The sequence below is a fragment of the Dermacentor variabilis genome, chromosome 1 (genome assembly GCF_050947875.1).
Source record: "Dermacentor variabilis isolate Ectoservices chromosome 1, ASM5094787v1, whole genome shotgun sequence".
Taxonomy (NCBI): Eukaryota; Metazoa; Arthropoda; class Arachnida; order Ixodida; family Ixodidae; genus Dermacentor; species Dermacentor variabilis.
In genome coordinates, this window is record NC_134568.1 from 48,916,507 (window position 1) to 48,944,073 (window position 27,567).

The 27,567-nt window shown below is 48.5% G+C and overlaps 2 protein-coding genes across 2 annotated transcripts in view; one reads left to right on the plus strand and one right to left on the minus strand.

Annotated features, from left to right (window-relative positions):
- LOC142577324 (uncharacterized) overlaps window positions 1-10,506 on the plus strand; it is a 45,106-nt gene extending 34,600 nt beyond the window's left edge. The window contains exons 2-8 of the mRNA XM_075687090.1: window positions 999-1,199; window positions 2,079-2,444; window positions 3,513-3,790; window positions 5,893-5,996; window positions 7,283-7,527; window positions 8,888-9,051; window positions 10,015-10,506. Coding sequence (XP_075543205.1) covers window positions 999-1,199; window positions 2,079-2,444; window positions 3,513-3,790; window positions 5,893-5,996; window positions 7,283-7,527; window positions 8,888-9,051; window positions 10,015-10,179 — 1,523 coding nt within the window. The 3' untranslated portion in view covers window positions 10,180-10,506. The remainder of the gene's footprint in view (window positions 1-998; window positions 1,200-2,078; window positions 2,445-3,512; window positions 3,791-5,892; window positions 5,997-7,282; window positions 7,528-8,887; window positions 9,052-10,014) is intronic.
- The window catches only part of LOC142573140 (neprilysin-1-like), a 70,848-nt gene extending 48,548 nt beyond the window's left edge, over window positions 1-22,300 (minus strand). Inside the window, exons 1-2 of the mRNA XM_075682714.1 lie at window positions 22,031-22,300; window positions 20,561-21,559 (exon numbers count right to left, since the gene is read on the minus strand). Of these exons, the coding sequence (XP_075538829.1) occupies window positions 20,561-21,559; window positions 22,031-22,300 (1,269 nt within the window). The remainder of the gene's footprint in view (window positions 1-20,560; window positions 21,560-22,030) is intronic.
- Window positions 22,301-27,567: the final 5,267 nt, after the last annotated feature.

Genomic DNA, 27,567 nt, shown 5'->3' on the forward strand with positions numbered 1-27,567 from the left:
CCATTATTCTTCTCGCTGTGTCGTACTGATCCTTTATCACCCAATGCGCAGCCGTATACTCAACGTTTCCGGCAATTTGGCGGTGACATTACTCACTTTACTAATACTGCCCTCCCGTATTGTTCTGCCTACAATCAAGTAATCATCACTGTGGAAACTAAATGGACAGATGGCAAGTTATACCCGTTTCAAGGAGCAGGGAGAATTTTAGTGAGCCAAATTATTTGGCGCGTTCTGTTTGTATGCATTGCGCTGGTAGGATCATCTTTATAGGTCGTTTCATGCCTTGAAACTCTCACTTCCCTCTGACTCAACTCGACCGGTGGCGCAGTGACTCAGAAACTTCCATACTGATCGCAGGACGCGGGATTCATCAAAATATCACAGAACTTGCTGTTAGTCAGTTCGCTCATTTTAGTGGCAGAAACAAGCGTTTTCGGCGTGTCATTTTCAATTGCACACGTACTTTGCGCTTTGCGTAAGGCCTATAGTTGGTATTTGGAAACACACCGGGATGACTTTCGCGTTTCATCTCCACCCCATAATGTGCTATTCCCTCTTTCAAGACAACGGCACTGTTTGACCACCTGCGTAAGCGGTATAACCGAATTATATCTACAGCAGGACCATCCACTCAGAAACACCTCGCTCCCATTATAACATGTGTTACAGCTCTATCTATAGAAAGGAAAGACAGCAGCACAGCGTTTTCACTACTGGATATTTGGCCGGAGCGTAATTTTTATTTCGCATGGAGTAAGAGAATTGTCAAAGTTCTTGCAATGGGGACGCCCCTGTTCACATGCACAGCGTCAGTCAACCCGCCGGGTGCTTCCGAATGTAAATAAAGACACACAACTGCTTACGCAAAACAGGTGAAATTTTGCAAATCGCATCCTTCTTTAAGAAAGGCCAAATCAGCGCCAGGGGAATAATGTTCCCACCGTAACGTTTTGCCGAGAATGACGTTCGTCTCTGTCTTTTTGTGCCCACTTCAGGCGAGGTGGTTTTTGAAACCGACGAAGGCAACAAGTGTGCGCCGACTGAGCCGTACTGCGTGACCGTGGCCAACTGTCCGAAGGCCCAGAGGGACATCCGGCGCGGTCTGCACCCGACGATCTGCGACTGGCGGGGAACCGTTTCACTTGTCTGCTGCGCGCAGCCCACTACATTGCCTCCGGTGACTCCAGATCAGCCCCGTACGTATGCACGCAGCCTGTTTGCGGTAGTCCATTTTATTCTTCCCAATGTTCGTAGAACTGATTTCCCTCTTTCATCGGCTCACAACGCTACATAACATGTGACACGGTGTCATAAGGCACGAACAGCGCAAGGGGCATTAACACAAAGACTGTAGTGGAAATCATGTAGGAACCCTCTACCACTGAACACTGACACAGTCGCACACTGGAAGGGAGGAAAGCGAAAAGCCTTGTAAAGTTTTCGTCAGCCGTCAAGTTCAGTCATGGAGAATCTTACAACTACGCCATGCAATTGGCAATCATAAACCGTGGAAGCCGTGAAATATATATGACGCAAATCAGGTCGCGCGCGTAATATTGCATGATTTCGGTCGGCTGAACTACATCCCTCATTGTCCTGCAGTGCCTTAATTGCACCACGCATACACACCATATGTTACAAGCTTTCTTTTTACACACTTGAGGGCATCGAAAACGCATTGTAGAGCCGACTCTTGTTCACATGCAACGCACATTCTCTTTCGCAGACACGCTGCTGCTTCTTAATCCCTGGCTGCACATTAGTCGTCTTGCCCTTTCTTTCCTCTTTCCTCCTTTCTTTCTTTCATTTCTGTGTTTCTGTCTTCTCCTTTCTGAAGAGTAGGCAGGCGCTGTGCCCTTTCCAGTGGCAGCCTGCTATTCGATTTCCCTTTCTTGTCAAATGTATATATGTTTCCCAAACAAGTAAGTATTATTATTGTTGTTGTTGTTGTTGTTGTTGTTGTTGTTGTTGTTGTTGTTGTTGTTGTTGTTGTTGTTGTTGTTGTTGTTGTTGTTGTTGTTCTCTCGATCATCTTTAGCCTTCAAAAAAGCCTAATCTTGCCACTCTTTTATCAGGTCCACTGCCTGACGTTCCATCACCAGAGCCTCCTGTGCAACCACCTGTGATACCGCCTGTACCTCCTGTAGAGCCACCTGTGCAACCTCCTGTGGAACCTCCTGTACAGCCTCCTGTGCAGCCTCCTGTTGAACCGCCTGTGGAAATCCCTGTGGAACCTCCCGTGCAACCTCCTGTGGAACCTCCCGTGGAACCTCCTGTAGCTCCTGTGAGCCCGCCTCTGCCACAGCCGAACCCCGGGACTCCGGTCACAGGGCCACCGTCTGTGGAGGGCACCGGTTCGCCCGCGACCGCGCCCGGTGGAACGTCGGACGGCCGTGAGCCCTCAGAAGGCGGCGCAGACGACAGCTGCGACTGCGACGAAGGTTCGCTCTTGGCATCGCTTACTTAACGAGGCGTAACTTCACAAATAGCGGTGAATTGGAGTGGTTGGAGTCACAAATTCCTCGCGTCTTTTCAGTTAGTGCAATTTCTCTTCAGGCAATTCATAATTCAATGAGCTCAAATCGTCAGTTTGGTCATCGCAGCCTGCCTTCATTCTTGCAACGAAATCATTTGCGCTAAACAGCATGCGAGCCGACAGTAATGACGACAGATGGCCTTAGTGTGAATTTCCTCGAATGATGTTGCATTTCAGAATGGTGTGTTGCAAGCAAGAGCAGGCAGACAACGAAGAAATTGGAAGTGTGCATTATACACAGTAAACGCCATTTCATATTGCGACTATGCTGGTCTGACTAAATTTCCTATTTCATACGCCTATTAGTATGAGCGCGGCCCCATGCAAGTTTACTTATGCGTGCTGAAAAGTAAAAACGGCCAACTACTGCAAAAAATATGCTTGCGCCATACAAGCCGTGTGTCTGCTTGAAGCACAACTTCATACTGATGCACTTATTTCAATCGAAGCATGTAACGGACCACAGCGAGCGCTAAAGCCACGCTCTAAAAAGTACAAAAAAGAAAGGCAGAAAGAACCTTCCTGCCACCACGCGTCAACAGTGACCCTCTGCGGAACTGCGCACCAAAATCTGCGAGAATACACCAGCGAAAATGTTTACCAATAAAACAGTTGATAAGGCTTATCACCGCGTTTCCATTTTCAAATTGGAAAATAATGCATAGACAAGAGATGCGACGCAAGCATTTCATCTGCGGCGCCATCGCTGATATACATATAAAGCATGTTCTGATATGTAAACACGCAGACGACGCGCACTATGCGTATGAAGTAACACGCCTGTAGACATCCGTGGCCATGGTGTGTCCTCTACCGATGCGTGCAGTTTCCGGAAGGGTTAGTTGGCCTCGTCGTGACTATGTTTTCCTAGGCGATGTTGCAGTCAGGGCTCTACGTATATCGGCGTTACTTGCACGCGTCCCCGTCGGTTTATAGTGGGCCTTAATTTCACCCTTCCGTCGTGGCCCCGCAGACAAAACTCCGCCTCCAGTCAGGAGTTGCGGATTGCGACCCGAGGAAACCGAGTCCCGGCTACGACCGGCGCGGCTACTCTTGGATGAGCCCGTCTACTCTCTGGACGCCCGCAGGGTTCGAAGACCTGGACTGAGAAAGCGGCGGCCGCTCAACGCGCTGTCGCTGCTCCCGCGCCAGCAGCCCAACGGCCGGCTCCAACAGCAACAGCAGCAGCTGCAGCAGCAGCAGCAGCAGCAGACGCAGTCGTCCTCACCCGAGAATGTCTGGCCATGGATGGTAAGTGGACGCCTATGCTGTGCATCTGCTCAGTCAGCATTTTCGAACGAATGGTTGATGGCACAATTATAGCGAGATTGTTTGGACAGCGAATAAATGCTTAAATTGATACTGACGTGACATTTCCCCCTATTCATGTTGTTTCGTTAAATGAAAATCCTAGAGTTGTAAACTTTAGAAACAATAATAATAAGCTTCAGAGCGCCCTGGACAGTATAATACAATAGCTTTCTTTTACAACCTGTTTCTGTTTCCTTTCCCAGGAGGGTACTGTGTTGTGATGTCCTGACACAGTATGTGGTCACGAGGGAGTATGGCATTGCGACGTTTGGACACTCGCTCGGCGCGCTCGGTCACCTCGTATGCTGCTACTCGTTGTTAGAGCCGATGTGATAGCGGACGACCGAGTGAGGCGAAGCGAGTGTGGAAACGTGGCCAGGTCCGGCTGTCACGTGACCACATACTGCGTCATAATGTCACAACAGAGTAGAAACAAAACCGAAACTGGCTGTAGTGGAGCCATTATATCAAATAATTCGTGGTGCTGTGAGGCTTGACAGTAATGTTTCTGCTATTTAAACGTACAGCAGCTTCATTTAAATATAACAAAAAGAAAACTAGAAAACATTCCGTCAGTACTCATTTGATATAGAATTAAACGCGCTTGTGTTCCACGTGCTGCAGTATATAGCTACTTGCGGTAGGGAAAAAAAGACTAGAAAACGTCTGCTAGTCTTTGATTCGCTTACGAACTTGACACCACCAGCAAGCTAACTTTACCAAGAACAGGGACCAGAGCGAAGATAAAATTCAGATAGAGGGAGGGTAAGACAAAGATGGGGAGTCTGGCCGTTCTGCTTAAGTGCCGAAAAATATATCTTATTATTATTATTCGTTTTGAACACATACATACAATTAACAGGAAAGGGAAAGCGAGGAGTAGGCTGGTAACTGCCACCGGAAGGAGCACAACGCGTGCCTACTCTTCAGAAGGGAGGTGACAGCAACACAGAAATGGAAGATAGGAAGGAGGGGAGGAAAGAGGAAAGGAAGAGCAACAGGACAAGTCTAAAGAATAAATTAGCACACACTACAGATCACACACAGTAGGGCCAGTCACTGAAGATCACGCTACGACAGAATGTTGAATAGAATAGTTTCGACGCTACAAATGTTAGTTAACTCTAGAAAAGTAAGTAGAGCGCGATGAGCCTGATCACATTTAGACGCACAACCGCTGGGGTACAAACATTCGTCGAGTGTCTTACACCGCAGGCCAAGGAGATGATAGTTTCTCATTAGCGACGTGCGCTGCGTACTGACAGCGGGACACTCAAATATCAGGTGCTGAAGTGTCTCGCAGCAGCCGCAAGACGTACACGATGAACTCGCCACACGTCCTTGTCTGTATAAACGTTCACGCACGTTCACGCAGCCAACTATATCTTGAATATATCTTAAAGCAAAAAAAAAGAAGAAAACGAAAAAATACGCAAAGATTAAAGATTGAAATCACAAATTCTTTCGGGGGGGCTTTTCGTTCGTAAATTCTTTTTGCCAATCGCCGGTAGCTTCCGCTAATGTTACGTCCAGCATCAAGATTGGCTCACATTCGCTCTTACGTTAGAATTGTTCATAAACAATAGAATACAAGAACGCATGATGAACTTGAGAAATAGAATTGTCAAAGCTGGCTCCGTAGGCCCTGCCAAAGCGAGAGGTCTGTTCGGCCTACACTAACTTGGTGTCATTAGTGCTCGCTTTCCGACCCCGGCGGCCGCACTCTGCTGAAGACCGGCTGCAAAGACACTCGTGTTCCGAGCAATTGAATGAAGAGCCCCACGTAGTTAAAATTTATGCGCAGCTCCCAACTGCAGCGTGTCTCATAGCCCATTTGTTGCGCTTGGACGTTGAGCTCCGTAAATCATCAACCTTTACCACGAAAGTAGAAACTTATAAATATTTCTTATAAACTTATAAACTCTTTCAACTGAAGTAACTCACGACAAACAACTAAGAACCTTCACCAAAGGCGACCTGCTATTTGCATTAAAGCACCGTTCGCTGCAGCTTGTGTGAGAAAGATGATTCGTTACTCGCAGGCTTCTGTAGTGGACCAAGTGAACCCCGCAAGGCGGTGTGCCGGCGTGTTGCTCGACCAGCAGCATGTGCTGACAGCTGCCCAATGCTTCGGACCGGACAACGGGTGAGACGAAAATTTTCTAGATGTGAGACGACTGCCGCTGCCAAGTCGGTGCATGAGCACAAAGTTTGGTTTCTTCACTTACGCCGCAGTGTCCAAGCTTAAGGAAGGACACCGAAATGAAACGACCCAGGTATTCTACGACTAAGCCAGGTGTATTCATGCGACGCAGATAACGTAATAATTTATTTTGTTTATGTGACACCGTGTCACGCCGATGTTTTCTGTAACTCCCGTCAGCTGCAGTGTAAAGGTGGTCGAAAATAGTTTTGTACATGCTATGCGCTGTCAAAGTGTCGCCAACTTCATATGCCTGCCAGTCATAGCAAAATGATACAAGGCAGCTTCCTTTCTTCTCACATGCTAGCATTGTTTCCAGCATTTCTTAAGCCACATCTCCTTAATGTTTCTTTACTATCCTGTTCTACAAACACGAACCCATAAACGATCTGCTGCCTTATTCATTGGTTGCGTCTTAGTGGCTTATGTGAACGCCTTTGACTTGCTCAGGCCCTACGCATGCGTGCGCGATCTCACCGTGTCTTTCCACCCCCCTCTTCCTCTCTCTATCTCATCTTTCTATTCCCTCTTTCCCCTCCCCCAGAGTAGGGTATGGCCAACCAGATGCATTTCTGGTTAACATCCCTGCCTTCTCTCTTTCTTTCCTTCTCCTCCTCCTCCCGCGTCTTAGCAAACATATGCCGAATAGCGCTATCAAAATGTCGAAAGGTTAAAACGAAAGATCAAAAACGTCACGCTATAGCTCAAATATGGAGTCCGAATAACGCCTATATGCGATAACTATATATATCAGAGCGAGAAATTCAGGGCCAGCAACCTATGCCGCATTCAATATTGTTTCCGAACAAAATTCTATGCAAGACAAGCACTTCGATCGCGCCTATGACACTGACGTAAGCGTTTCTGCGTTAACACCGCGAAAAACACAAAACCCGCCGTGGTGGCTTAGCGGCTTTGGTGTTGCACTGCTAAGCACGAGGTCGCGGGATCGAAACTCGGCCTCGGTGGCCACATGTCGATGGGGGCGAAATGCAAAAAAAACACCCGTTTCCCGTGCATTGGGGGCTCGTTAAAGATCCCCAGGTGGTCAAAATTAACCCGGAGTACCCCTCTAAGGCGTGCTTCAGAATCAAATCGTGGTTTTGGCGCGTAAGGCCCCAGGGTTCAGAATAACACGAAAGTCACGCACAGAACGTTGGCCTAAATTTCGATCGCCTTAATCTTTGCCCGCTTTAGGACGAACGTTCTCACCAACAACGTTGTCGCAGGAGGAACAGTGCCGTGATGCTGAACCTTGCGAACGCACCGGTCACGCTTCGACGAGTGGTGAGTGTCGAGGCGCACCCGCACTTCCGCGTCCCGGACGGCTACCACGACCTGTCCGTGGTGCGGTTCGAGCCCGCGCTCACCCCTGGACAGCTGGCGCCCATCTGCTTGCCGACGGTGCTCAACGCCAGGCGTGTGCTCAACGGCAGCGTTCTTGACGCCGTCAGTTGGTCCAATCGACAGAGGGGTAAGGACCTCGACAGGCAGCCTACGTAATCAGAATCTTCCTTCTTGAAAGTCCTACGCGGCAGCGCGGCGTGCTGGTAATCTCCTCTTGGTTTTGTCCGTTGTCCGCTCGCACTGTAATACCTAGCCATAGAGTCCAACTGCATGTGCTCGCTTGCGCGCGAATCGGGGCTCGCGTTCACAAATCACTTCGTACGCTGGAGCGGTTCGCGAGAGCAGGCCATGGTCAATCGCAATAGTGGTCATAATATTAGAAAAGGCAGCGGGCTAGTGACGAAATGTTCATATGCGGCAGAAAACCTCTGTGAGTGGAGCCTCTGGTTTCTATACGCTTGTGTGTCATAATCTTTGTGCGTCATAATATGAATACAAGATGTGTAATCACGCATAAGTTTACTTGCTGTCGCAAGTAATACTTAACGTCCTTCGTACCGTTTCATATCGCCTTGTCTGCAGCCCTTTTATGTCATATGTATAATCACGCAAAAAAAAGCATTAGGGACGGACGAGGCTTAAAGGTGTGCGCCTAAATCTCTGAGGCGTCGTTTGCAGTCACATCTTGGATAACGGCCCAACGCCCCGCCGCAGCACCCGCAAGTTCATCAATATAGGGCGGAAACGATGATTCATGAGCAAGAGCACGTATACACGTCAGGGAAAAATGTGTACAATAGAAACCTGAAGTTGCTGTGGCAACCCTTTTCAATTGCGTATCTTTGCGAAGGACTTCTTTTTGTCATTTTTCCCGTTTTAATTCCTAGCCGTAGCATTTCGTTGAACTGTATAAATGACTAAAGATGATTCCTAAATTTACAGTAAACTTCATAGTTCAAGTTCACAAAGTTTTCCGCCTTTAGTTCGTAAGTTCAGTTTTGCAATCGGCTGGCTGCCTTTACTGAAAATATGCCCAGTCATGATTGGCTCGCGTATGATTTTATGAAAGATTCTAGCGTAAGAATTTTTTGTTGTGTGTATACGGGAGCCCATACCCTTAATAAGGGACACAAGAAACGAAATCGGGAAAAAGACCGCTTGGCCGCCGTTGGAACGCGCACCCACAACCTCCGCATCATGCGTGCCCAGGCCGCGTGCGGAGCTAACGGCTGCCCTCCGTCCATTTTCTTGGATATGTATCTATAAGCATTGACCTGGCACAGATATGTAAAATGCGCGTGTGTAAACTACCTCGCGTATGTCAGCTCACCTACACTGCAAAATCCTTCAGGATTAAGACGTTTATCGACTCGAGTACACGCAAGTTGATTATTGTCCTCATCGAGAGTTCGCCAATAGCCTGCCATCGGCTCTGTGCGCATACAGTAACAGCGACCTCTGCCTTCTCTCTCTGTCTGACGTCGCAGACTTCCACCCAGGCTCAATGGGCGAGAAGCGTTACCAAGTGATCGACGTGTCGAGCTGCAACCACACATACGCAGGTGTTGATCTGTCCCCGTACCCGGCGGGTATCAGTCACGACGATTTCATCTGCACCCAGCTGACCGCAAACGTTGGCGATGAATGTGTGGTGAGTTCCCGCTTCCCTTTTTCGTTTTCGAGGCCCTCGGCTGGGGGAATAAAGTCTGCGACCGGACGCAGTGCGTGTTTTCTCCTCCTCCCCCCCCTCTCTTTTCATGCTATTAAGTTTCGCTGACTGGTTATATTCGTGGTCAGTACATTACGGCACTTTTCTCATTCAGCAACGAAACGTTATTTGAAACTGGGATTCAGTTGGATAAGTGAGCTTAGAATATTAATGTTTTTAAGTGGCACAATATAATTTGCTAATAATGATCATGGTGCCAACCTCCCCGTGCATAGAGCTAGCGGCCTTTTTAGGCGAAACACCTGACACGTCGATGTATAGCTCCAATCGGAGGCGTTTCAGCGCAAAGTAGCAAATAATTTCTTTTCTTATTCTGGTTGAGTGCGAGTGAAAGCATGCCTCATCCTCGTACTCAAGCAATGTAATGTAGGACACTGCGTTCCTTTGCGTTCGGGACGCCGTTACATTTCTTTGATTTCTCTGCCTCCCCCCCCCCCCCCCACTCTATAGCTAGCATACATTTAACCACTCGATTTACTTCTCGGCCTAAACAAAGCCTTCGGCGGTCGCACCTCACGCGTTGTGTACCTACACTTTGTTTTTTAAGCCCGAGTCATAATTATCGACTTTCGTGCCGGAATGAAACGTGTACACGAGAAGACAAACCAGAAGGCGTGTTTGCCTTCTCTTACCTATGTGCGAGGCAACGGCGTGATCCATTCACCACACTGTCTACTGCTAGAGCGCATTTGGTTGGCGGCTACACCAACATCGTCCGTGGCAATATGAAATAGTTGCGCCTCGTGTGTCTTTCTACGTTGTTTCTTTCCGTGCGCGTTTCATTCCGGCGTGAGAGTACGTTGCGATAACGGGCTCGAAAACGACAGGCGCCGACTGTTATGCTGTCCGCTCCTTCCATATATATATATACCTCCACTGTTGCAGGGCATCCCAGGTAGCCCGCTGATGGTACAGGACGGAAAGCACTGGACCGTCATAGGGATGTACAGCTTCGGCGTGTCGTGCAGCGGAAAGGCGCAGTACCCGACCGTGTTCACGCGCGTGTCACCGTACGTCACCTGGATCTACGAGAAGATTGGCCTGCGCTAATGAACACGCCATTGTGACGACGAAGCGGACGGCGTCGGGCCATTGGAACGAGCGGCCGTCACGCCGGTGCACTTTCGCAGACGGGTGCCCCGTGGGCAACTATGCTAACGTTCGTGTCACACGCTGGACAGTTCGGGAATGGGTTGTACGGTTTCGTTGGCGCCGAGCGTCGAATAGCTCAGATCGGCGCTCCGCTGAAGTTGCGGTGTCGGGTAGCGGGTAGCAGCTTTAACAACGCACGGAAACAATGGTTGAACTTACCGCGTTAAATAAAGGCTGCCGTGAAAAAATATGCTAAAGTATGGAATATTTGCATTGTCTCGCGATATTTAGTTCATGCTAGGCCGTGCATGCCATTCAAGTACTAGTGGCCGCAGATTAAACGGTAACGAAAAGGGCGGATACATGAATTGGAACTCGGTGGAAGCAATGCGTCCTACAAATGGCAACTTTTTTTTTTTACACTACTGTCATTTGCCCAGTAATTTCGAGAAACTTCTGATCGGTTACCAAATGAACCTAGCGCCGACGGTACGAGCAGACTTTAGTTGCCGGATTTCTCGTTCAAACGCCTTTCCTAGTTCTGTATACAATTAATTGACTGTAGGCCAGCGCAACAATAGAGCCGCATTGCAGGAAGCTCCCGGGAAGCCTAGAGAATTAGCTGCCCGTATAATGCTCTAACGAAGAGGCACGTGGCATACGTTGGGCGCTAGCGCATACCTATACGGACTTACGGTCGGACGCAGGCTCGTCCACAATCGTTCACGTACCAGCGCTCTTCTCGCTCTTTAATAAGCGCTAACAAGAATATTCAGAGTCCGAAAAGGTTTTTCTAAGATCTAATTCTCGAAATATTTTGTTCGCAAGTGCTCCTTGGCGTTGGCCGGTCACCTTCGCTAACAGTATGGACAGCATCACGATTGTCTGGCACCTACTCTTGCGAAATATTCTAGCGTATATTTTTTTCGAATGCGTACCCAGGTTCGTCTTCGTTAATTATCGTTATCTTTTTTGGTCCCATTCTCGAAAGACGTTGCCATAGGACGTTGCTTTGAAGCATTGCCAATGCTTGATTATTTAATAATCATTCGTAGATTGCACTTGTAGGTGCACGTTGGAGTTTGTGTTCCAGGAATGCAATAAGGACTCCGCATATCATCGTAGTTCGTGACTAAAGTATCCATTCAATTTAATTTCAAGCATCAATGTGATTCGTACTAGAAACGAGTTCTAACGGGCTTCCAGCATGTGAAGGATGTCAGACGCAATGCAGAGGCCTTTTGTTGCCCTCCTCGGGAGAGAAGCCCCGCGCACCGCCTTCGTACAATCGCCCCATGCCGCGCCGTCGTGGTCGCATTTGGCTGGACCGCTGACCCTTCGGCGTGACTCTGTAACGCCAGTGATGCTGTGAGTGGCCAGGGTGGGACCGCAAAATGATGAACGGTGGAGTGAATGCTGCTGTTGATGCTGTTGACGGCTGGTGATGAAAGTGAACAGTTGGTGCTGCTGGCAGTTTATTTATTTTCTCTTATGTAAATAAAACGGACCTGTGTTGTCGGGCTGTGTGCCTCTCCCTTGAATGCAAGCTGTACACAAAAAGAAAAGAATGAAAACAATGTATCGCCAATTCTTCGTTTCACGAAAAAATGGCGATACACTGATTTGCCCAAGAACTCTTGTTTCAGTAAACTGAAGCTACCTTGAAACTCGACCTACCCACCCACCTTTCCCCCTTTTTTTTCCTCCCACTTACCCGCTGTGTACATCATTTCTTCCATTGCCGGTTGTCAATCGTTGGGAGTGGCACTGTGTAGAGTGACCACCGTGATAGCTAGATTTTGTTTCAACGAGCCTAAGATTATGAAACAGACGGATAACGCAATGCCTCAAAACCATTACGGCTCATTACTTCACGTCTTGCACGAGTCAACTAATGACAGTTCTACATACGATACATTGGAGTTCCAAAACATTAATGAGCATTTGACTCAGTCAGCGAGTGCCTCTTCGCATTCGACGCAGGTTTGGCGGAGCAGAGAGCATAGCATATCTAAATGATTTCTTGAGGCAGCTATTAGGGGAAATGGGTATGAGGCCTGTATGACTCACTACGGAACCTTCATACGCATATCTCTAGAGTGAGTTAAGTGTCTCTTTGACATAAGCGCGTGAAGATGACCTCGGCATAAGCAGAAGGAGATGGCTTGCAACAAATGATTCAGAACTTGAATCAGAAAAGTGTAAGAGTAGATTCTAAAGTCAATATGCAGGAAGCTGCACAATGCTCAATAGCTTGGCAACAGAGCGAGAGTTCGCGTTTGGTAGCCGTCCTCTTGAAGCTGTGCAGGAATTCGTTTATCTAGGCCAAGTAGTCGCATCAGATCCTGATCACGAGAAGGACATATCCAGAAGAATAAAAATGGACAGGTATTCTCAAGTCGTAAAGGTATAGCTAGGCGATATTCTTAAAAAAAGGTATGTAATCAGAGCATACCGACTGTATTAACCTTGGGGCCGAAACATACAGAACCACAAAGCAACTTGAACGTTATGTGGGAGCCGCGCAAAAAGCGATGGAGCAGAAAACACACGCGCACGCTTTCATGCATGCATGCATCCATCCATCCATACATACATACATACCTACTGGGGTTGTGGCATGACGGGAACACATATACAGAAAAAAAAAGAATAGTTAGACTTGTACACGCATGAAATCAAGACATAGCCGAATACAAATCACTCCAAAAATGGCTCATTAAAGGGACAGTAAAGGCAAAAGATAAGTTGATGTGGACTGTTGAAATACCATTCGAGAAACCTCGCAGCGCTTGTTTCGAGCCAAGAAAAGACTTAGTTTACGAGAAGATTGCATCTGAAGGGTCCGAATGCCTTTTTTTGAAATTCATGTCTCCCGCCAGCCAACCGGGGTGAGTGGTGTTGCTGCCGTCGGTGAGTAAAACGGCGCCCGACAGACGGCAGCACCGAGCCAAGACAGAGCGGAGGATTCGCCGCTGCAGCTGCCTTTTGGTGAAGTGGCGTAGACCGTTCGGGTATCCCGCGACATCACATGGAAGTTGAATTCTCTGCTACTTGCAGTTTGTGCGAGTTTCGCGAGCCAGAAAGACCAGCGCAGCACTACGCGATAACGAAACTAGAGAAACCCGAAAGCGTGGGCGGCACGTAGGCGAGCGAAAACGAAACCTTTCGGCTGCCCGCGTCGTTGTCAAGGGTGATTTCAATTAGTTAATTTTTTTTAAATGAGAGAGAGCCAGACAAGTAGGATTTTGTTTCGTCTTATAATACAATACAAGGATATCTTTTGCAACAAATAGTTGAGTACTAGTGACACAATTTAACTGGGGAGCGCTTTCGTTATCGGGCAAGTACTTGTATGTCCCGGGGGAGTCTCTAACCATGTCCTGCACTTACCTCGATTTCTCGATGATTGGGGCTGCGTTCGCGATAATATTGACGCCTTTGAGATCCTTGAGCGCTAATCTATCACTTTAGCTTGACTTAATGCTTGCCTTTAGTGTCCCTTTAAATATGGTTAATGCATTATATAAACTGCTCCAGTAGTAAGGTACGCCTGTCAGCTAATAATGAATCCCAATGATTATTACTGATTCTCAGAAAGAAACTGTACTTGAACGTAACAGTGCGCACAAAAAATAAAGGCTTGAGGTTCAAAGCTCATGGAACTCTCTTAGAAAAAAAAGACGACAGCATCCATTAGAGAGCAAACCCAGGTAGACGATATTCTAGAAGTACGAGAAAAATTAAGAAGTCTTCAATGCCGCGAAAATTGCTAGTTCCCGCCGACGTTTTCCTCTTGGTGAGAAGCATGCATTAAAAATAATGTTGGCGACGGACCCTTCAAATGAATCAGGCCTTTGGCGAATTATCATGTTCAAAGGGAGCTCAGACCGGTAATAATGGAGAAGACGTCCTTCTTTTATTTCCATTAAGCCAGGTCAGGTGTTTATGACTCCCAACAAGTCGGCTTCTCCGCAGCTCAGCAGAGCCCATTTTTGACACATTAAAGGGAAGCTGAAACACTTTTCGAAAAAAATGAGTTCTCTGCTGCATTCTACAGTTTTGAGTCCCCTGAACACGAATATCTGGTTCAAAAAGGGCAGAAACAAACGCAAGCGGCTTTTTTTTTTTTTATGAAAACGCGCACGAGCGCCTCAAGGCATCGCGCGAACGCCGCTGTTGCCCGTGATTGGTCGGGGCCGCTGTGACGTCATTCGCGGCAGTCGCCGGTCGGCGCCGCCGTTTCAGAGCGTAGCACGCTGTTCTGTTCTGGCTTCATAGCTGAGTTGTAAGCATTATGGAACGTTCTCGCTGTCTCGGGCAGCTTGTATTTTCGCCGTGCATGTTCGAACCGACAGCCGATACGGAAAACGATGGCGGCAACGGCGGCAACGACGATGTAGAGTGTGCCAACAGCGAGAGCGATGTGTGCACCTTCTCGTGCGTTGGAAATCTTAGCTGGTACGTATGGTTTTTTTTTTTCATATAGCTGCACGTTCCAATGACGGGAGAAAAATGCGCTAAAGTGTCACTGGGAACATGCTGCTGGAAGAATGCCGACGCACTAACTTCTCATTAGATTGTAAACACGGGTGCAATTCCGCGATGTCAAGCCCTTGCCGCTGCTTGTCTAAAGTCCCGTGGTTTTTTGAGTGTTGATACACGATCGCGAACATAAGTGCCGCGTTTCAAAGCGCGCACATGCAGTGCTGCGAGGTATAGTCATGGAAGTTGCTTATCATAGACATCCAGAGATGGCCAGAGGTATTATATGTGCAATATTCACACTATAGTTCGACGACTTTGCGATTGTGACTCGATTAAGAATCGGTATGCGTGCTCCATGCTAGTGTTGACATAAAGATATTAGGCAGTTTTCGCACCGCCGTGTGGTAAACACGATAACTGCAACCGTACGTCGAATGTCACTAGGCAAGCCTATACTCCATTTCATACCTCAGGTGCAACGCTGTGGAAGCTACGCGCGAAGTCCGGTCACCAAAATTTATTACTGCGCGCGTTTCCGTCTATGCTTCGCAGCGTGCCAGCGGCGTTTGCTCGCGCGAGCATGCACGTGAAGCTGCCGCGACGGGCTGCAATAAAAAAATGCCGAAAAGGAAATTGATTTAAAAGAACGTGTTAGCAGCCATATAAGTACACGGATTGTTTCTATGGGTAAACTCTTTTTTTTTTCATTCAGAACTGAGCTTATATATAGAAAATTTTCTCAAAAATCGGGTCAAGAAACACCGAACTTTTTCTAAGTGCGAACTCAGCCACTGGAAGAAGTATCTCAAGCCTCCACAGCGTTGCACCTAATGTATGAAACGGAGTGTAGCAACGCTAGCAACAACGCGTTTCCGCATTTGTCGTAAGGCTATTCGGCTATCGCGGAAATGGTCGGTGCACAGCACAGTTGATTTCGTCGGCACGAACTTATCTCTCCTCACCGCACGGACCCACTGCGCTGCAAGCTTCTTGTCCTTCGGGAATCTGTGAAACACCACATCGTCTCGCCAGCCTGTGTTCGCGCAGCCGAATGCTGCACAGAACGAGGGCATGTTGGGTGCCCTTGGCTGTAGGCACTCACGCAGCACAGAAGGAAAGAAAAGTTTACGAAAATCGCAAAAGAAAACAAACTTGAGCGGCGGCGGCGGCAGATCTCTCGTAGCGTCGTTCAGTAAAGCGCAGGACGGAAAGAGGCATGCCAGTACATGCCAGCACGCCGGTCCGGCAGCTCGGTCCCCGCGAATGACGTCACTCTCGCCGGTTCTCTCCTCTGGCAACCACCTCACCCGGCGCTCCGGGAAGCGATGGGGGCGTGTCCGCGGGGGTGATTTAGAAAGCGATTTCCGCCCCTTGTACTAACAAAACGAAGAAAAAAAATTCGGAACCGTAAATTATTAGGTCTGTTCTTCCCAATCCCAGCAATTCATGGAAATTGAAAACCGTTTCAGCTTCCCTTTAATGGCGCTCGGTGAATGGCGGTGCGAGTGGCACGAAATATAGTGGCGCAACTCTGGCTTAAGGTTGCCCTCCCAGGAAAACTGGTGAAGGTTCCGCAAGAAAGCTGGCAGCAAAGGCACGTCCTTTCTAATACGTTATTGCAGCTAACTCCATAGAGCGCAGCGTGCCGGATTGATTTGTGTGGTCTCACGCGCCAGAACCACGATTTGATCATCCGGTAAGCCGTAGTCCGGATTAATTTTGACCATCAGGGGATCTTTAAGATGACCCCAATGCACGGGACATGGGCGTTTTTGCATTTCGCCCCCATCGAAATGCGGCCGCCGTGGCCGGGATTTGATTCCGCGACCTCGTGTTTAGCGGCGCGGCGGCGGGCGGAGCGCAGTGTATGGAGAGCATTGCGATATCTGTTGGACGAGTCGTTATCGCAGAGGCAAAACCGCGCACCCGCTGCCACTGCTGACAACCCACCTGCTGTCCTCTGGACAAGCTACGCCATCTAGCGGCACGCAACCCCCGTGAGGCGAGATACTTCACGGCAGCAGCCACCCGCAAAGTGTACTATTGGTTTAAAGAATGCTGCGGGTCGAAAAGAGGATGTAGAAATCTGTTCTGCGGTCCATGGGGCCCTTTTGAGTGTCAAAGGCTTATCCGTACCATATGTTCCCTGAGCGCCAAGTAAGCTTCCCATTTCCCCTAATGTCGTTCCCGTGTGACCTGCAACAAGCTAATATATATATATATATATATATATATATATATATATATATATATATATATATATATATATATATATATATATATATATATTATACAAGTCACAACACTCCCATTCCTCCGGTTTTGACCGTAGTTTTCGGTAGGTATTAGAAAGGAGGTCGTTGTTTCTACTTTGTGATGCTCTTCAAGCGCATCACTACAGCTCAAAGATTAGCGGGAACTCATGCGTCAAGGCAGGTGCCATCATGGTTTTAACAGCGCCAGAGGAGGTCTGTAGCTTATGCGCTCCGGTACAATGCATGCGCTTCCTTCGCGATATACTATATGCAATACAAACACTTCTCAGCAGCGAACTCGCCGGCTTCTGGTATACTGAAACATCTGTATTTCAACAAACTTTCTTAAAAGTTTAATGTATTCTTGTGCAAAGTATACTTCTTTTTCTTAAGTATGTCCTTTGTTCAAATTACAACGCAGCCCAGCGCACTTTCTTTGACATTTGTGGGACTGCGTCGTGGTCGGTCGTCTTTGTAAGTCACCAGGAACCTGGAGTTCTCACATAATCTAAACAACCATACGTAATTGCACTTTCATGTTAAACTACGTGCCAACTAATGCCAGATCATTTGCTGAGTAGGTTTTCAAACACACATATGATAAAATATGCCAAAAAATTACCAATAATACTGTTAAACACATTTTATAACAATAGCTTATAGTAGATAAGAGACCAATGTATATTATATAGATTTCTACGATAGGCCGATTATCATTGTTGCAGTTATATCGTAAAGCATCTCACTGGAAAAGAGACCAAGCCAGGCATTCGCGCCAAACGTCAAGAAAGGGCGCTTCACGAGCGCATAGCTGCGTCGTTTAGGAGCGTTAAGTCAGTCGGCGTTGTCCAACATTCCGCACCGCCATTCTTTCTTCATGGGCGCCCCGCTGGTACAGTTGTAAGCCTCGGCGAAGGCGAGCGAGTGGCTCAGTGGCCCGTTGCAGGCGTCCTTACCGAACGTGTCACCGCACTTCAGGTAACACCAGGCAAAGAAGAAGAGCCTGTCGCCGCGAATGTCCGGCAAGTTCTCTATGTACTCGAGGTCGTCGTCGTCAGCCTGCGCCACGCGGTACGCCCGCCAGGTTGCTTGAACAGAGGTTAACCTGAACATCAGCTCCCACTCCAGCAAGCTCAGGGAGCTCGCGTTCTCTTTGTGGCTTAAGAAGCACGTGATCTCTTGGTGCAGCCTCTCCTCGGCAGCCCCGGTCCACGAGCCGTTGGCGAAGAACAACTCGGCGAGACTGGTGCCGACGACGGAGCCGAGGGCGCCGTACTTGACGCTTAGGGGAGCGTCTGGCTCATAGACGGGAAACGCGAGCGCATACGGCATGAGCGCGAAGTCCAGCTCCTCCCTGTAGACGCGGGCAAGGAGAGGTGTCACCTTTTTGGCATCTGCAGTCATCTTGACAACGTACGGCCACGGACTGACGTCCTCCGGCACCACCTAGGCGCGCCAAGGCGAATACATCTTGTGATCGTTTACGCCATACGCGTGGCGTACTCCTGTATGACTTGAAGGGGTTCCTAAGATACTTGCAGCCGCAAATTTGGCAACGTACCGGTGGTTACAGGGCACTCTTCGGTAAACGTACCACGTGGATTACTTTTTTAGGAATAAAAGGTTATAAAGGCGTTACGGGTGCTTGAGGCGACTGAGCGCCGCACTACATCCGCCACCATGCCACTGTTATGCTGTTATGAGATGTTATTAGGCTAATTTGTCTACCACGCATGCACGAATAAATTCAATGATATTCTCGCGGCTCACTGGTCAGTATTTTTGTATGAATGTGCGATGGTCTTTCATATTTCGCTATTGAGATGTCGCTGCTCGGAGATTCGAGGCTCTCTGCTCTCTAACAGGTGTTGACATGCATGCCAGTAAACACCTCCGGGAAGCCCTCTGCCCGAATTAGTGCATATGTAATCGCGCCGCGTCCCTTCCTCGTGATCGTGTTTTTGGACAAGTGTAGAACTCTCTTTCCACTTCTTAACGCGATCCCTTTCGGCTATCGGAGTTATACGGTACCCTTGTTTGCAGTTACCGAGAAAAGCAGCTTTTCCCACGTGCCGAATCCCATCGACGTGGGATCTGCCACGTCAGACCGTTCAACGGATATGGAAATTGCAATGTTGCATGCTCAGCGATATAGTTTATATACTGGGCATTTTAGTCCAGCAAACGCGATGTTCACAACCACATCAGAACTGCACAAAATTTTGCCACAAGTGGCGGTCTAAGAAAGCAGGCGGCTGCCGAGACAATTAGTGCGCGCGTTAACGCCACTGTGAACCACACAGGCGCTCTGAGCCGTCCGTGTCAACTTGATCGGAACAGAAAACACTTACCAGCGTCAATGAGAGTGCGTTCCTAATACTCACTAAGAAGCACCTGTCGAAGCTGGCTTCTCCGCAATAAGATTACCTAGTGGGAGAAGTCACCTTCAGACATTCTCGACATTCGTTAGATCATGGTCTGTATATTGGAAGCGCTTATTTTTGCGCGCGTGTAAACGATCCCGTTACCATAGAAAGTGTGCGCGTCATCATAATAGAAATGTAGCAAAAACGATCAGGCACTCAAGAATCTGAGAAACAATCAGTGCTAAACAAGGGGACACGGATGATGGCATCGCAGAAGAGAAACTTCTACCTTACCTGCAGCTGCGCTCTTTTATAGTCGACAACATAGCTCGCCAAGTAACACAATCGGATCTTGCGAAGATCTTGGGTATCGATTTCAGTACCTTTCGAATACAATGTCTCCCGATACAGAGTATGGTGCGCGCGCCGCATGCTGAACGCTGATGACGATGGCGGCGCCTTGTAGAGGCGTAGTGATGTCGTAAAGCAGGCGATACGACCGCTAGTGGCGAAAGAAGAGACGCGCGAGCACCCGCAGAGATGCAGCTTCTAAAACTTCATTTGTAGGTTACGGCAATAAGCCCCGCAAACCTTTTTTTTTTTTTATTAGTGAGCTCTCCAACGTGTTCGGCAGCAATATAGGGCAAATATTTAAAGGCAAGTGCTCTACGAGCTGGGATTATCATTCTAATATGCTCAAATTTGCAAGAGCCAACGCTTTGCACATAAGCTACCTTTTCAGACACGGGAATTCAAGTAATCTAAAGCTTAATGTAATCTAATTTAAGGCTTAACATAGATTTTACGCGTTTTGACCGTTGATTCTTACCAGAAGTTAAAAAAATAATGCCGTCCAATAAAATAGCAAGCAGAATTTTACATCCGCAGCCGCAAATTGTGTTTGGTAAGTCATTTGAAATGTTTGTTGTTATCATTGTTAGCATCATTACCATCCCAACAATTGTCTCTTATTGTACGCTGCAGCGCCGCGGCTCTGATGTCCAGCTGGTACGTCACAAGTTTCCTTCCCGCAACGGCGTCAGCATCGTAAGAAAGTCGAAATAAAAAATAACTTAAAAGAATTCTTCTATATGTTGCATGATTTCTGTATGCTGTAAGGAACCCCCAGGTATAGTTAGCTCCAGAGCCCTCCACTGCAGTATCTCTCACAACCCACACGCAGCCGAAGGCTCCTTAAACGCCATGAATAAATTGATCAACTCTCAGTACCTGAGTGAAACCTCGGCTCAGAATGTGCAGCGACTTGAGCAGGACCGGCGACATGTCCGTGAAGGCACTGAACTCGCTGCCCAGATGGGTGTCGGTCGATTTTTCCAAGTAGCGAAACACAGCGCCCGTTTGGTTGTCGTACGATGGCACCTTGACGTCCCCAAAGTCCGGCGACAGGCGTATCTGCTCACGAATATTCTGGCTCACTCGGCGCACGATAATGGCCACGTCGTCGAGCGTCGCTCGCGTCGCCACTTGCTTGACGTAGTCCGCGTTGAGGGCGAACCCCATGGTCATCTGCACGAGATCGAAGCAGGCCGTCAGCTGCGCGGCTTTGGCGTCCTCGCGATAACCGCCGCTGAGGACCCGCACCACGACCTCTTGGTTGGCAACGAAGGAGAGGATCTGCACCATCATCCATCCCACCGACAGCGCAAACCCCTCGTCGCCCAGCAGGGAGGGCAGGTGAAAAACCTGCCTGACAAAGTCCGGCCTCCTGATCACCATTTGCACGTCGGAGTCGGGGCCGATGGCGAACAGCTCGGCCAAGGCGACCCTCCACGCGTCGCGGCTCACGTTCGCGGCGTTCTGCTCGACGAGCGAATGCCACACGGTGCTGCCGTCCAGCTCCAGGTCCGGCGCGTCCACGTCCCGGAATGGCTCCCGCAGCGCGAGCAAGGTCTTGTTCTCGAGAGACGCCTGCATGCCGTAGTGCACGAGCGCTGCCCCGGGCCTGTTGTAGCGGGCTCGCAGCTCGTTGAACAGGCTCTCGTGAAGCGCTTGCTCGTGGGCCCTCTGCCAGATTTGCACAAGATCGCGGTACCGGTCAGTTGGCTGTATCACGTAGCGTCGCTTTCTCCCCTTGTGCAAGCGAATGAGGAAAGCCAGACCCCAGTTTCGGGTCAGGGAGAGTAGCGTGACGAGAGGGTTCGCAGTTGCGCCGCGGCGGGGCCAGAACAGCCCAGCAAGCTGCAGGGCACTTTTCACGTCATCGTCCTCCTGCGTGTTTCATGGTTTCGTGTGATTAGACATTCCATTTATTTATTTATTTGTTTGTTTATTTATCAGCAATGACAACCAAAATGGCGCTACGTCCGGCATGTCAGTGTAACTTATTTAGGAATACATCGAAACTAAAGTGACTTTGCGAGGCGAACGCGAGGCCCAATGTGCGACTAATGGCCTATCGCTTTTTCCGTGGGCCACAAGTTTTTCATGAGCTCACGGTCTTTATACATAGGAGCTGTCTTCAGTTAACGGTGAGCAGCACAAATTTAGTCTACTACGTGAATTCCACTGATATCCAATAGTGATGGCTAACAATCACCCGCATGAAAGAACGTTCCTCCACTCAACACCCACCTCGACTCTGATGATGATGATGATGATGATGACGTGACCATACCCGGCAGTGAGTGAGTGAGTGAGTGAGTGAGCGAGCGAGCGAGCGAGTGAGTGCTTATACCGCACCTTCTTGACCTTGGACTGAACGTCGACACAGGCCGTGTACGCCCTAGCGGCGCGTTCCTGGGGGGTCTGGAAGTGAGCCGGCACGCTGAGACGTCGCACCAGCTGCGTGGAACGTTCTGTGAACGTGCGCAACACGTCCTCGAGTACGGTGTCGCGACGCCGGCGCAGCCAGCCGCCGCACACGTGGCGGTAGTAGTCGTGGCACGGTTCCACCGCTGGCTCCAGGCTGAATTTCACCAGGTCGGCATACAGTTTGCATGTGGCTGTCATAGGGGGCAGAATGGCAGCTTCGCGGTCAGTCTACTACGCGTGTTCGTCTTTCATATGTGGTGCCTGCGCTCTAAAGAAGGCGTATAACTGACCGTACGCTCACAAAAGAGCCCTTACTCTAAAGCTGTTCACCAGAGCAGATTTTAGGAAATCGCGATGTCGCACATATCATTAGCGAAGGCGGCCGGCGAATGGTAAACAGCACTTGCAAACAAAAAGCTCGGTTATTCCGACCCGAAAGGCGCGAGCGCACGCACGCGATTTTCGACCGACAGCGCAACAGGTTTTGCCGTCGCGGAGGGTGATCCGTTCTGGGCCGCGTTTCCAGCGCCTCGTGAAAAGCAAGTGACTTAGTCCAACTCGGCCGCTTCATCAGCTATAGCGATGTGCGCGCCACAGGTGACCGCGCTTGTGCGACGCCACGGCGGCGCTGCTATCTCTCGTTACTTACGCTGCTTACTCGCACCGCGTGAGGAAACTTCAAGGCACTGCTTGGCGTACATATTTTTTTTATAAATTAAAAAGCCGCCGTTGTCATAACCTCTGATGGGGCGAAAAATTAATAATCTTGATTACAATAGGAAAGCAACAGTGAAAAGTGCAAACGGTCGCAGAAGGTTTACAACGTTCAACCAATATTATTTCAAATAAACGCGTTTTTTATAATGAATGATGGTCCAAAATACAAATACCAGAACCCCCCGAGAGCGATGCAGATGCTATGAACAAAACATTTTCGTGGCCCTAAACGACGGGGAAAATGCAGCGATACATGCTTCTCGGCCGCCATTGCATATATGGCCGCTCATTAGCATAATTCGCGCGGCTCGTCGCACCACAAGTTATGGCGGAAAATATGCGCAATGTCGGTCCAAAGTGACGTTTACGAACCGGCCCTTCCTGTGACGCTGCACCAGTGATATCACTTCAGCCCATCAACAAGCTGACATGGCCGCCATCTTGGACCGCCACCGCATGTTCGCGAAATTGCAGATGCACTGCACGGGCTTCTGCGCAATACCGTTCATTTTCTTTTTAAAGCGCTAACGTCGCAACATAGCTGCCAAGCACCAGAAAAAATTATTATTCGATAGAATTTGTAGCTTCTCGTCAAATTTCGTCATTTTGATGAAAAAGCGAAATTTCATTTTGTATAACTTCCGCTTCCCGCCACAAATTTCAAAACACATGAGCTTTCGGCAGCCAATCATAGAGTCAATATGGCGGATAAGGGCGGCCGTTGGCGCGGTGTTTAAACGTTGGTGCAGCCGCCATGCGTGTCTAGAATAGAGCCCTCAATCTGAATTTGCTCTTGCAGCGCGCTCTCTGCCGTAACAGCAAAAAAATATATAGTAAAATCTGCCATCGCTCCGTCTCATCTCATGCCGAGAGTAAAGCATTCGCGCTGTCTTGTCGTTATTAGACCAATAGCTCTACTACTCCAGGTACAAACCCAGAAAACGACTGGTTCTGTAAATCTGACCTTCAAGCTCAGGTACGGTCAGATTGGAACGCACAGAGTGCCGACGGCGCCAAGCAGCGTCTGTGCGTTTCCCGTTGATCCCATCTCGTGCGCCATGGAGGCGCGACGCCTGCAACGCTACTGGCGCGCTCATCACGCCAGCCTTCTGACACGACAGCAGCAGCGAAAGCGGTGGCAGACCGAGCGCGAGTCGACCATACCTGAAGTCGTCGGCGTGCTCAGGAGACTCGCGAAGAACGTGCTAGGTGGCTTGCGAGAATGTGTGTGTCAGGCAAGATGGCATAGCTTAGAAACTCCAAAACGTCACTCGTACTTTAGCGTAACTCGCTTTCACGAAGTGAAACGTCACTGTAACTTTTTGCGCGTCACCTCTTATTTCAGGTAAGAAAATTAATTAGAAAGAAATAGAAAGAATCGCAAAACCAAGTTACACTCCCGTAAATTCATTATGTGCAGAAAGTATAGCAGCGAATTGGTCAAAGCAGGATAATAAAGTGTTTACGGCCAGGGCTGGGCAAAGATACTTTTGCAATTGTATCACGATACGATACAAGATACTCGTTCAACGTGTATTTGAGATGCAAATACAAGATACTGCCGCAATTATTGTATCCCATACGATACTTTTCTATACATTTGTATCTTAAGATACTTCGATTCATTCACAAATTTCTCTTTATCGATCTATGTAATGTAGCAGCAAAAGCGTATGCACACAACTGCTTCTTAGAAATTTCTTAATTCCGACCAACCTCGTTCCGCTTGAATGAAATGTCTCTTAGTATCTCAAATTTTTTGTCTTTCTTGCTCGAAGTATATTTTCCTTCCGACCCAATTTATTGGAGTTGCTTTATGCTTAACATGAAAGCTCTTTATACACTGCGCTGTCAGCCGATTTTGCTTGTCGCTTTTATAATTGATGGGAGTCGCTGCTCTGCTTGCCGATCAGCTAGCGCGTGGCCATCTAACTACAGGACCGTCAATACGAAGCCTCTGCACAATGGCGCAAATACCGTTGTGGTGTTTTACCTTGTCCGCAAACGTATTACCGTTTGCGCAATAGCGGATCACTGGGCAGGTGTACAACACCAACAACGCTGGTAGTGACGCATCCTGACGTGACGCATCCTGTATACACAGAGCACATAAAGTGGCCATGACCTTTCATAAACTCATTATCTCATCCTGGCCTCATCGACTAGCCTCGCTGGAGGGTTGTGGTGGAAACATAAAAGAATGTCGCTGCCTTTAGCTTTATTCAGGTGGCTTAGTGGCAGCAGTGCCAGCTTGAGAAGCGGAGTTCAGCCAACTTTTGTAGTTTTGCACGGTGATGCTGTGACAGCAGTATCTTGTATCTTAATATGCACGACCAATTTTTTTCGTGTATCGGAAATGCGGATACTGATACACGTCTTACCAGACGTATCATGATACAGATACAAGATACCCAAAGAATATCTAAGATAGTATCGAAGATACATCTTAGATACATGCAATGGCAGATCCAGAAATACCTGCCATCTTTATCAAGAAGCGCCGTTCCTCCACGGAGATTACTCGCTCCGAATCTGCGTTTGGAACACTAACTCTTGAGCCAAAGCAAGCGGTAGGCTATTGCTACAACACGACACGAAGAGGCTATCTTCACGCCACACCTGGGCTTATCGTCCACATTTTGAATCAACATTTCTTTCAGACATGCAGCAAGCGTGCATGGTTGCCAATTGGTCCTCAGCGCCAGAGCCTGACACTGTCGTAGCATGCTAAATGGATTGCGGAACTCTGGTCATTTTGGGAAATAATTATTCTGCAGATTCCAAGCACTTCAGAAATCGCTTTAAGCAGCGCTTTCTGTCTTGTTCCGAAGTACGCTGTTCTTGTTTAGCAAAAATTTTAAGGTGAATAGGACGCACGACGAAGTTTGACAAGCTTTTAATGGGAAACGCCTCGCTCAACGTAAACTAGTGGCACTTCAACACTGCAGACACGTCCGACAGAAACCAGAGTTTCTAGATCGCACACCACACACCGAACCGAACACGCACTACATGAAGTGCTTCTCAATGTGCTTGCTTGCATCAGTAAATGACACGGTCGCTACTGCTATCGATGTGCAACTTATCTTTTTGCTTGTTTTAGCTGGCGGGAGTGAAATACCTCAGCGAGGACCACAAGTTCCCGCCTCGTGAGTTGGCTAGCAAAGAAATCCTCAAACGCGCTCTTGTGAACGTTAGGTGCGATGTCGTCATCTCAGCAGGAGTCCTCACTGCTTGACCCCCAAATGCTGCTTTCTTTAATTCTCCCTTTTTCAAGAAGAAAAATTAGCGCAATAGGGCACATCAGAAGTGCTCACAATCTGGCATTGGAATTCAGATTTGTTAAGGCTTACAAAATGAACAGGCCGTCAGCTAGCACAGCCAGACTGCTCTCACCTGTGTCGCAGCCCTTCAAACGCACGGGCTTTGTCCTGGTGACCGCTAGGATGGCCACAACGAGAAGCATGCAGCCAACTATGGTAACGGCGCAAGCGACGGATCCAGCCACGGTGTAGCCCTCTCGGCGCCATTTGCGACGCAGCTCCAAGATGTGTGACGTAGCCCTGGCGCTGACCGCGCCCACCGCGTTCGTCGCCTGGAAATGCTGCGCGCACCAACCGCTACGTTGCTCTTTGCTTCCTAAACTTAACGCAATTGTTAGGGTTGTAAGCAAGGCGTTTCATACAAATGTTATAGTCAGAATTTGAGCTTGTTCGTTGATAATCTTGGATTATGAACATGGTGACACAGCACAAAGGCACACAAGGGCACCGTGTGCGTTTTTTTTTTTTTTTGCTTACGTAATTGTGCTATGCTGTGCTCTTCAAAATTCACAATATTACTGAGAGAAATACTGAACTGTTCGCGCCTTCAGACGCCGGTATTACGGGCGATGAACTACCGCGATAATGCTGGGGAGCAAATGTTCGCTGGATGTGTCGAAGCAGTGAAAGTTTGGATGTTGCTAAGTCAGTGGGCGGCGGCGCAACCATAACTTTTGAAGAGCCACCTTCTATGGTGTATGCACTGCTTGCGGTGCTCCAACGCTCTATAGAGATTGTGGGCGAACATGGTACTTTCTTCTAGCCCTCCAAAATAATTTAAAATCCCTCACAGTAATTTGAAGGTTCCTGGGAATGACCAAAGACGTTCGCGTGTGTGCGTGCGCGCGCGTAGCTTGCTTTGTTGCTGTACGTGATATCTAGCCAACAGAACTAGCTTCTAGAAGAATTGATTATTAATGCGTTAGCATTCTTAGGGTACTTCACGCAATATCAAGAGGCTATGTACCTATATATAGATCTATATATTTATATTTGTATTTATGTATGTGTGTATGTGTGTATTTTTGTATCTCATCGCTTCCCCGCCAACCTGGGTCACAGCGTAGTCCGTGGTGGAATGGTTAGCGCATCGCGCTGCTGTGCTGACGTAACAAGGTTGGAGGCCAACCATCAGACCAACTTGGGTCACTAAGTGTGTGCCGGTGTGCACATAAGTGCCGCTCTTCAAGAAACATATTTAACTGCCAAGATGAGTCGCAGTAGAGGCTGTTCGATGGAACTCTGACACCGACTTGGTGCACTGGATCTGTGCCACTCGATCTTTGCTGGTCTACAATTAACCTCTTCCACGCCCACTTGGGTAACTAGGTGTGCACCACTGCACGGAAATGTGCAGCTCCACAATGACGAAAAAAGATCCCTTAAATTTCTCCCATGCTGAGCGGAATCGAGCCCACGTCACAA